The sequence below is a fragment of the Styela clava genome, chromosome 15, assembly GCF_964204865.1.
Source record: "Styela clava chromosome 15, kaStyClav1.hap1.2, whole genome shotgun sequence".
NCBI lineage: Eukaryota > Metazoa > Chordata > Ascidiacea > Stolidobranchia > Styelidae > Styela > Styela clava.
In genome coordinates this window covers 10,728,584-10,739,865 of record NC_135264.1, presented here as the reverse complement: position 1 = coordinate 10,739,865, position 11,282 = coordinate 10,728,584, and the positions used below count along the sequence as shown (strand labels likewise).

The 11,282-nt window shown below is 35.4% G+C and overlaps 3 protein-coding genes across 3 annotated transcripts; all 3 read left to right on the top strand.

Moving 5' to 3' along the window:
- Nucleotides 1–1,232: 1,232 nt before the first annotated feature.
- LOC144411834 (putative methyltransferase DDB_G0268948) lies at nucleotides 1,233–2,105 on the top strand. The gene has a single exon (XM_078109447.1). It carries the CDS (start codon nucleotides 1,233–1,235, stop codon nucleotides 2,103–2,105), a length of 873 nt encoding a protein of 290 aa, XP_077965573.1.
- A 2,764-nt stretch (nucleotides 2,106–4,869) lies between these two features.
- Nucleotides 4,870–5,742, top strand: LOC144411833 (putative methyltransferase DDB_G0268948). The gene is made up of 2 exons (XM_078109446.1): nucleotides 4,870–5,295; nucleotides 5,569–5,742. Exons 1-2 carry the CDS (start codon nucleotides 4,870–4,872, stop codon nucleotides 5,740–5,742), a joined length of 600 nt encoding a protein of 199 aa, XP_077965572.1.
- Nucleotides 5,743–7,164: 1,422 nt separating this feature from the next.
- On the top strand, nucleotides 7,165–7,935 carry LOC120334553 (uncharacterized). Its single transcript, XM_039402060.1, has one exon. It carries the CDS (start codon nucleotides 7,165–7,167, stop codon nucleotides 7,933–7,935), a length of 771 nt encoding a protein of 256 aa, XP_039257994.1.
- Nucleotides 7,936–11,282: the final 3,347 nt, after the last annotated feature.

The window sequence follows — 11,282 nt, the reverse complement described above, 5'->3', positions numbered from 1 at the left end:
CTCAATTACGCGTTTGTTAAAAGAGCTGACTTTTTATGGTGTATAATGGACTTTTCTGTCGCAAAATATTCAATCCATGACAACGACGAGAATTTAAAATGTCTTTTCTATTTTAATTTAATTGTGTTCATGGTAACTCGCGGTTGCGTGACTTGCGTCGACTTACGACAAGATGAAAGCATCTCTTCTTTAAAATTCCACGGCCATCTTCGAACATAATAATGAGAGAATATATTGCGCGATTATATTCGGCTTTGATATATACATATTTTTTGCGATCTTGCGAATTTGTTATCGCCGTTGGAAAAAATCCTACTATCTGCTATAAATTTCCAGATGTACAACATAATTTAGTATTTATAAAAAATATATTTGAAGTACATTAGTAAACCAAAAATACATATTCATCGCCTTAAAATTCTCGCGAACAACTTCTGAAGTAATCGTCGCGTATACGTCACTCGTTAAAAGAGCCGACTTATCAATGATTTTTTCTGTTGCATAAAATACTCAATCCATATGTGTGATCCTTTGAATCTGCGGTTGTGTTGACTAAATAAGAGCAGTACTGCTCAGAAAATACCATGACAATCCGTGGACACCAAAATGCGTGGTAAAGTGCCCGAATAGTTTTTTAATTAAATTTTGCGATTTGCAATGTCTAAAAAAGCGTCTTCAATCGGTCGCGGACCGCTTTTCAATTTAGAACATTTGCGTTGCCACCATTTACACCTACCAAAAAAAAAAATTATTCCTCCTTGTTCGAACTCGCGAGAAACACCCATTATATACGTATTTATCGAAGCGTTCACAGACTCTTGTTTTCGTCGAAGATCCGCAAGAGAGTTGTGAAATCCAATCTGTTGATAAAACGACTCGCAAGTGACCTGTCGCGCCCTTGTTACCAAATTTTCGTATAGTAAATTGCTATTCTAATAGTTGAATATGCGATTATATGCCCAGCCCTACTCAGTAACCGGTAATTATTGACTTGATTAATGTTATGTGAATAAACTGGCTTTTTATGTTTTATGTAAATTCTAACGTAAATCGAAAATTGGCTGATAGTTAATTAAGTTTCGCAAAAACGTTTGCGGCCCGCAGTGAATTTCTGGCTCGTTGCGGACTCATTCAAACGCTCTGCGGACTCATTTGAGACCGCGGACTCGGGTTGGGAAACACTGGATTAGATTATCGATTCTGTATTCATTCATTTATCGAACGAATTTAGGATGGCTTACTCACATTTATTCAATGGCGAGGATATAACGAAATTCTATGTTCAACATAGGCCATCGTATCCCAGTTTTATATCGGAAGTAATTATGAAATATATCCACAAACAGAAGGACAATAACTCCGAGAACGGGAGGCTGAAGAAAATGCTTGATGTTGGCTGTGGAGCCGGACAAAGTACCCACATGTTTGCATCTTACTTTGAATCTATATTAGGAATTGATGTAAGTGATTCTCAGATAAAACATGCAAACGAGCACAACCCTAACAAAAATGTGGAATTTCGTCTTGTACGTGACAATTTCTTTCCTGTTGAAGATGAAAGTGTAGATCTTGTTACATGTGCTATGGCAATACACTGGCTTGATCTGACAACATTTGAAACTGAATGTTATCGAGTCTTAAAACCAAGAGGATGTTGCGTAATATACGGCTACTGTCCATCTTTTATCAGAAAAATAAACGAACCGCAAAGCAAACGAGTCAGTATCATAGAGGCTGAAAAACAATTCTTACGAACAATCAAATCTTCGAATGCTTCTTTTCATTCATTTGAAAATTACGATAGCATATTCGATAGGCTGAAAACTGACACCAAAGAGAGGATAAAAGGCCTTGGAGTTGACTTGGAATTTTCATTGAAGCAGTATAAAGACCTTTTCAAGACATCATCCAAATATCTCGAATATTTGAAACTAGCGCTTGATGAGGAGAAAGCGCCGATGTGCGAATTGGGAAATAGCGTTAAAAGAATATTAGAAATGGAAGACATTCCTGACCAGGATATTAAGTTCATTTTAACATACACCTATCCGACAATGGCGTTTACTAAATCTACAGCACCTGCTGTTTCACAGGATAGCGGTTAGGCCTTGTTCAGATCTCGTGTTATGAGATGTAAATAATATTTCAAGGGTGCTCGAACTACAAATTGGCACAAAGATATCAATAGCTATAGATTCAGAACCCGACAAGAATAGGCGATTTGTTTCAGAACATTTATGCCAAAGCAAATAATTACTAACACAGTAATTGTACAAAAGCTTTCCCATTGTATACAAAGTTGTTGTTGTTCTTTAATGTGAAAAACTCGTCTTTTTCCTCGTTACTTGAAGATGGAAAAAGTCGTTGAACGTCTCTCGTTTTTTGTTCTCATTGAGTTTTATGAAGTCCAATTTTTTACTCCAAACGTTGCCGGTTATTATAATCACTGGCCCATGATTGTTTAATATTTGGGGCGGACCTTCATATAACATTCGTTGCAATTTTTCCTTATATATATTTTAATTGAGTTTTGCTGACATTATAGTAATCATTTGACGTTGATGTCCATATATTTTAGCATTGACATATTGTTATTATATTTGATCTTTGCTAATTGATGCTGAAGCTTGTTAAACTTGTTGGTAGACCAAAGTTAATCGCAATGTAAAATAATTGTCATTTGTTATTGGCGAGGCTGACCTTTAAAAAATATACGATCCATAGTGATAGTTCTATTTCGTGTCCAATAATAACAAAATGATCCATAGGTCCACTCCGTGTTCAATAAATTACACAAGAATCATCGGCAGCAACGTTTTTTAATTAAGAGGTCAGATCAAGTTTCTTTTTTCCAGCCAATAAAAGACAAAAATCATGCAAAAAATATAAGGAAACAATGAAATTTACATTACTGGGAAGGGGAGCCGCGGGGATCCAAAACTGGTTTTCGAGCAGCGACACCCAAGGTTCTAACATCTAATTCGACAGATTAGGGAAGCGATTTTCAAAATTACTGATATTAATGGTAAATACAATATGAATTCTGCAAATTAGCCAACTACTATCAATTAAAACTAGAAATTACCATGCATGAACCATGAGACCAGCGAATACCCATGGAATCCCCGTATGCACTGGAGTAACTCTAGCGAGTGTGTTGTTCTGTGGTCAGTTATTTATTTTGTTGTGTGGTGCTTTGGAGAAATACCTTTCAGCATGAAGACATTTGTTTAATGCAGTGGATCATTTACTAAAGGAAGCGATGACAAAACTTTATACTGAAAAAAAAACATGCTTCCTATGCTTATCTAAGTTATTTGGTTAACGATATGCGTATAAGCAGGCACCCTTCTTCGTACATTACGAGCGTAGGGACGATGGCCCAAGTGTCATGCCAAAGTGATTGATGCTATGAAACCGCCAATTTAAGAATGAGGAGGGTACTCAGAACTAGCCATCGACTATTAATATATCATATTTGATGTGATTAGAATTCAGCGTTTCCCCACCTTTTTTGGTCGCGGACTATTTTCTCACCGGCGAAAACCTTCGCGGACTCAAGGTGCGTTTATTGTGAAGAAGCAATAAAGCCAAACACAACAGAAATTCAACGAATTTCAAAATCGGAAACTCGCCTCAATTACGCGTTTGTTAAAAGAGCTGACTTTTTATGGTGTATAATGGACTTTTCTGTCGCAAAATATTCAATCCATGACAACGACGAGAATTTAAAATGTCTTTTCTATTTTAATTTAATTGTGTTCATGGTAACTCGCGGTTGCGTGACTTGCGTCGACTTACGACCAGATGAAAGCATCTCTTCTTTAAAATTCCACGGCCATCTTCGAACATAATAATGAGAGAATATATTGCGCGATTATATTCGGCTTTGATATATACATATTTTTTGCGATCTTGCGAATTTGTTATCGCCGTTAGAAAAAATCCTACTATCTGCTATAAATTTCCAGAATGTACAACATAATTTAGTATTTATAAAAAATATATTTGAAGTACATTAGTAAACCAAAAATACATATTCATCGCCTTAAAATTCTCGCGAACAACTTCTGAAGTAATCGTCGCGTATACGTCACTCGTTAAAAGAGCCGACTTATCAATGATTTTTTCTGTTGCATAAAATACTCAATCCATATGTGTGATCCTTTGAATCTGCGGTTGTGTTGACTAAATAAGAGCAGTACTGCTCAGAAAATACCATGACAATCCGTGGACACCAAAATGCGTGGTAAAGTGCCCGAATAGTTTTTTAATTAAATTTTGCGATTTGAAATGTCTAAAAAAGCGTCTTCAATCGGTCGCGGACCGCTTTTCAATTTAGAACATTTGCGTTGCCACCATTTACACCTACCAAAAAAAAAAAATTATTCCTCCTTGTTCGAACTCGCGAGAAACACCCATTATATACGTATTTATCGAAGCGTTTACAACCTCTTGTTTTCGTCGAAGATCCGCAAGAGAGTTGTGAAATCCAATCTGTTGATAAAACGACTCGCAAGTGACCTGTCGCGCCCTTGTTACCAAATTTTCGTATAGTAAATTGCTATTCTAATAGTTGAATATGCGATTATATGCCCAGCCCTACTCAGTAACCGGTAATTATTGACTTGATTAATGTTATGTGAATAAACTGGCTTTTTATGTTTTATGTAAATTCTAACGTAAATCGAAAATTGGCTGATAGTTAATTAAGTTTCGCAAAAACGTTTGCGGCCCGCAGTGAATTTCTGGCTCGTTGCGGACTCATTCAAACGCTCTGCGGACTCATTTGAGACCGCGGACTCGGGTTGGGAAACACTGGATTAGATTATCGATTCTGTATTCATTCATTTATCGAACGAATTTAGGATGGCTTACTCACATTTATTCAATGGCGAGTATATAACGAAATTCTATGTTCAACATAGACCATCGTATCCCAGTTTTATATCGGAAGTAATTATGAAATATATCCACAAACAGAAGGACAATAACTCCGAGAACGGGAGGCTGAAGAAAATGCTTGATGTTGGCTGTGGAGCCGGACAAAGTACCCACATGTTTGCATCTTACTTTGAATCTATATTAGGAATTGATGTAAGTGATTCTCAGATAAAACATGCAAAGGAGCACAACCCTAACAAAAATGTGGAATTTCGTCTTGTACGTGACAATTTCTTTCCTGTTGAAGATGAAAGTGTAGATCTTGTTACATGTGCTATGGCAATACACTGGCTTGATCTGACAACATTTGAAACTGAATGTTATCGAGTCTTAAAACCAAGGGGATGTTGCGTAATATACGGCTACTGTCCATCTTTTATCAGAAAAATAAACGAACCGTAAAGCAAACGAGTCAGTATCATAGAGGCTGAAAAACAATTTATACGAACAATCAAATCTTCGAATGCTTCTTTTCATTCATTTGAAAATTACGATAGCATATTCGATAGGCTGAAAACTGACACCAAAGAGAGGATAAAAGGCCTTGGAGTTGACTTGGAATTTTCATTGAAGCAGTATAAAGACCTTTTCAAGACATCATCCAAATATCTCGAATATTTGAAGCTAGCGCTTGATGAGGAGAAAGCGCCGATGTGCGAATTGGGAAATAGCGTTAAAAGAATATTAGAAATGGAAGACATTCCTGACCAGGATATTAAGTTCATTTTAACATACACCTATCCGACAATGGCGTTTACTAAATCTACAGCACCTGCTGTTTCACAGGATAGCGGTTAGGCCTTGTTCAGATCTCGTGTTATGAGATGTAAATAATATTTCAAGGGTGCTCGAACTACAAATTGGCACAATGATATCAATAGCTATAGATTCAGAACCCGACAAGAATAGGCGATTTGTTTTAGAACATTTATGCCAAAGCAAATAATTACTAACACAGTAATTGTACAAAAGCTTTCCCATTGTATACAAAGTTGTTGTTGTTCTTTAATGTGAAAAACTCGTCCTTTTCCTCGTTACTTGAAGATGGAAAAAGTCGTTGAACGTCTCTCGTTTTTTTGTTCTCATTGAGTTTTATGAAGTCCAATTTTTCACTCCAAACGTTGCCGGTTATTATAATCACTGGCACATGATTGTTTAATATTTGGGGCGGACCTTCATATAACATTCGTTGCAATTTTTCCTTATATATATTTTAATTGAGTTTTGCTGACATTATAGTAATCATTTGACGTTGATGTCCATATATTTTAGCATTGACATATTGTTATTATATTTGATCTTTGCTAATTGATGCTGAAGCTTGTTAAACTTGTTGGTAGACCAAAGTTACTCGCAATGTAAAATAATTGCTATTTGTTATTGACGAGGCTGACCTTTAAAAATATACGATCCATAGTGGTATGTCTATTTCGTGTCCAATAATAACAAAATGATCCATAGGTCCACGCCGTGTTCAATAAATTACATAGGAATCATCGGCAGCAACGTTTTTTAAGTGGTCAAATCAAGTTTATTTTTTCCAACCAGTAAAAGGCAAAAATCATGCAAAAAATATAAGGAAACAATGATATTTACATTCCTGGGGAAGGGGAGCCGCGGGGAACCAAAACTGGTTTTCGAGCAGCGACATCCAAGGTTCAAACATCTAATTCGACAGATTGGGGAGGAGATTTTCAAAATTACTGATATTAATGGTAAATACAATATGAATTCTGCAAATTAGCCAACTTATATCAATTATTACTGGAAATAACCGTGCAATAAATGAACCATTAGACCAACGAATAACCAGGGAATGTCGCGTGCACTGGAGTGACTCTAGCGAACGTGTTGTTCTGTGGTCAGTTATTTATTTTGTTGTGCGGTGCTTTGGAGAAATACCTTTCAGCATGAAGACATTTGTTTAATGCAATCGATCATTTACTAACGGAAGCGATGACAAAACTTTATACTGAAAAAATACGTGCTTCCGTCATGCCTATCTAATTATTTGGTTATGCGTATAAGCAGGCACCCTTCTTCGTACATTACGAGCGTAGGGACGATGGCCTAAGTGTCATGCCAAAGTGATTGATGCTATAAAACCGTCAATTTAAGAATAAGGAGGGTACTCAGAACTAGCCATCGACTATTAATATATATATCATATTTGATTAGATTTTTGCTTCTGTATTTATTAATTTATCGAACGGATTTAGGATGGCTTACTCACATTTCTTCAACGGCGATGAGATAACGAAATTCTATGTTCAACATAGGCCATCGTATCCCAGTTTTATATCGGAAGTAATCATGAAATATATCCACAAACAGAAGAACTGTAACTCCGAGAAAGGAAGACTGATGAAAATGCTTGATGTTGGCTGTGGAGCAGGACAAAGTACTCACATGTTTGCACCTTACTTTGAATCGATATTAGGAATTGATGTTAGTGATTCTCAGATAAAACATGCAAGCGAGCACAACCCTAACAAAAATGTGGAATTTCGTCTTGTGGGTGACAATTTCTTTCCTGTTGAAGATGAAAGTGTAGATCTTGTTACGTGTGCGATGGCAATACATTGGCTTGATCTGGCAACATTTGAAACTGAATGTCATCGAGTCTTAAAACCGAACGGATGTTGCGTGATATACGGCTATTGTCCATCTTTCGTCAGAAAAATAAACGAACCGAAAAGCAAACAAATCAACCTCATAGAGGCTGAAAAACAATTTTTACGTGACATGGAATTTCCGGATTGTTGTTTTCATCCGTTTGAAAATTACGATAGTATATTCGAAAGACTGCAAATGTCTACAAAAGAGAGAATAGAAGGTCTCGAGATGGACTTGGAATTTTCATTGCAACAGTATAAGGACTTTTTTAAGTCATCATCCAAATATCTTGAATATTTGAAGCTCGTATTGGATGAAGAAAAAGCGCCGATGCGCGAATTGGGAGAAAATGTCAAGAGAATATTAGAAGTGTAAGACATTCCTGACCAGGATGTTAAGTTTATTTTAACTTACACGTATCCTACAATGGCGTTTACTAAATCTACAGCACCTGCTGTTTCAATCTAACACTAGTAAGAACTTTGAATTTGAAAATTATGCATGACTTTAAATATACATATAAATTAATCAATATTGTCAAACAGAGTACAAAAAGAAATTGATATATACATGTCATTAAATTAGGGACTAGGGTATATATATATATCATTTTTTGTCAGAGGGAAAATTTTATTCATTCATTCTCACTGAAACCCGTGAGAAGTATATGCAACGATAACTCATTTTATGTATAAATGTATATATTTATATATATAATTCGGTTACACAGTTAAATATCTCAACGTTACTTGGAATGTTACTGCTGTTTGTGTAAGATAAGTCTCTGTATGCCGTGTAAGGTTATTCATCACAATTCATTTATAAATTTCTCCACTATCCATATTCACGCGTCTAAAACGTCAAACAGAAAACTGTGAGAAAATCCCGGCCCGTATAGGTAATGTACTATTTATGGTTCAATGTACCTCAATATAGCCTACTTCATTACATACCATATTCATCGTACCATATATAAATTTACGTCATTTGTGATTATCAAAAGTACCACAAGAGCTGTCCACTGTTTTCTATCAGATATATATTTATAATCCCACCAGGACAGTTTACACTAAAAAGCTTTAGTATCGCATTTTCCTGCAGGAGTGAAATGATCTCATGATCACCTTGCCACTCGGTGTCGGCACAGAGTTGCAAAGCCTCGATAAGGAAGTTCATTTTAAACTTGAGACATCTGTAGACAGTCCGTAGGAATCGGATTTTGGCATGCTTTTCCGGATCCGGAGATGTATTTTTGCACTCACCCCAGATGAAATTCTGTATACCCCGTGTTGGAATCGGATTTTCGGACATTCCATGGTTATGTAAGAAGTCAAATTTATTTGGAGAACTCAAAACACATCAAGTTTATTAAGCGCTTTTTACAGTTTAATAAAGAAGGCTTGGATACTCCCAAAGTTTAGGATATCAAAATTAGATTTGGGGCGGAAGTCGAAATAGAAGGTTCTCCACTCCTTCAAGTCAAGTCAAGTTAGAGTTTACAACAAGGGGTCGAAGTCCAATATTTATTTTCACGGACTCCCTGGTCTTAGTGGGTTGAAACCCTTTTTCCGTATATTGTTTCGTTTTTTTTTTCACACTTCTTTGAAGCCAAAATAGTTTGCAATGGGCGCACATCATAAAATACAGCGTCGATGGTGTTTGAAGATGCAATTTTACTCCAGTGCAAAAAAGATATGATTTCGAGTTTTCAAATCATTTGCGGATATTTTCTAGACAACGTGACAAAACATTAATACCAAAATATGATGATAGTACGTAAAAAGTTTTTTGTTTGGTATAAATACAGAGGCGAGGAAAGTATAATGTGATGTTATTTGGTGGTTCTCTCGCATACTATAACTTGAAACGCACCGTCTGACGTCAGTTATACAAATGAGAACTTTCGATCAATCGTTTTTGAACATTTCATATATATTTGATGTTTGATTAATTAAAAAAAAATTACTTTCGCACAAATTCAATATTAGCAAAGTATGACAATAAATACATTATGTACAATAATCACGCAAACACCCATACTGTATGACAATTCCATAAAAAAAAATAAAGATCCGCATTTCTGTATAAAAAACATAGTCTACTATGCATGTTCGTATTTCTTAACAAAATCGAATTTCTCATAATAAATTATCAGTTTTAAGATTCTTTCAACCTGTGAAAAACAATGAGAATTTCAGAAATAAAATTGACTTGGCCTCCAGCATCGATCTGTTTCTGGATAATTTAAAAACGAGCTTTGTATATATTCACTCCGAATACAGAAGAAATTACTTTACAGCAATCTTGCGTATCCAGTTCAAACTTTTGTTAACAGTTTAAGATCAAATGTTTTCGTTGTTGTATTATCGCTAGTTCTTGTTATATTCAACGCCCAGGGCTTTTGTGGTTTTGTATGTTTTAATTAATGTTCTCGTAGACTTGTTTTAAACCAGCGATGACAAACAATGAATATTATTGCATGCTTCGATAGCTGTACCAGTGTCTCCTGACTGCGCATACGGGTAGCAAGTCTCTTTATTTGACTTCACTATTGGACATTTATCTCTTAACCCAGTCTCATCCCCAATTAGCCATCTCCGTCCTCAATTGCTTTTCATATTTCACTACAAATTTGAGACCTCTGTGAGTTATTGATCATTTTCTTATTGACTGTCTTAGTACTTCTCCATGTTTCTATAAAGCCAGAGTAACCTGCAGTGTTCACGGATGCTAAAATTATACCTTTGATGTTTTAAGATAACTCCGACAGTAATATAAATACAAGAAATCAGTTCCAGTTATCCAATCATTTGCAGGTGTTACTTTTTCGAGTCAACACGAAACTTAACGAAACATTAAACAACCAAATTTCCCATTTCATAAATAATTCTTCTTTGTTATATTGAGTGCTATATCGTGTATTTAGAAAAGTCTTACATTGTCTAATCTATTTGTTTATCCCATAGCATATTTTGAAATACCCCAGGCGACATCAGTGGTATTGACATGGAGAAAAGATATAAAGAATGTTTCAAGTTAGTCTGAAATTTTACGAATATCCTTTTCATCCTTCATATCCCTGCTATACATATTGTCTCGGATGTGATATTTATAAACGTTTGTCTATAAACGAAGATCGATTATATATATATCAACTGTTTTAACATTCAGTAAATAATATCCAGGCCGTTGAAATAGGAAAAAATTCAAAGGATGTACCTTTATCAAACTTGCATACCCTATCGATGTAAACTATCGATAAATTTTTTCCCTGTTATATATATCATCGCAATTTCTTATTATTTTCAATGCCTGAGGCTCATGTGGTTTTGTATATCCTAATTAATATTCTTGTGTTTAGCGATCTTAAGCAATGATTATTTGTATGTATATATATGTGTGTGTGTTTCAATATCTGCACCAGTGTTCTTTAACCCGACTTTACCGGGAGGGTTAGGTCCAGCGAGACAAGAAATAGGGTTCGGTGAGTGCCAAGGGTTCCCAAATAAAGACATAAATTTTTTCTTGAAAGTTGACATATATATTTGAAATATTTTTTAAATGGTTTGAAAATTATATTTACAAACAATGATGACATTTTTTTAAATCAATATTCTCTATGATTATCGCAATTAAAGGTCAAAAACAACTGCGTAAAGGAAGAAATTCTTTTAAAATTATGGAAGAATAACGTTTCGGTATTCTTCGTGTCGCTCTCGCAT

What these genes read in the sequence shown, in the direction of transcription:
- LOC144411833 (XM_078109446.1), top strand. Translation starts at nt 4,870, where the DNA reads ATGGCTTACTCACATTTATTCAATGGCGAGTATATAACGAAATTCTAT. An exon ending in TAAAACCAAGGGGATGTTGC is followed by an intron (nt 5,296 to 5,568) that starts GTAATATACGGC and finishes GAATATTTGAAG; the next exon opens with CTAGCGCTTGATGAGGAGAA.
- LOC120334553 (XM_039402060.1), top strand. Translation starts at nt 7,165, where the DNA reads ATGGCTTACTCACATTTCTTCAACGGCGATGAGATAACGAAATTCTAT.
- LOC144411834 (XM_078109447.1), top strand. Translation starts at nt 1,233, where the DNA reads ATGGCTTACTCACATTTATTCAATGGCGAGGATATAACGAAATTCTAT.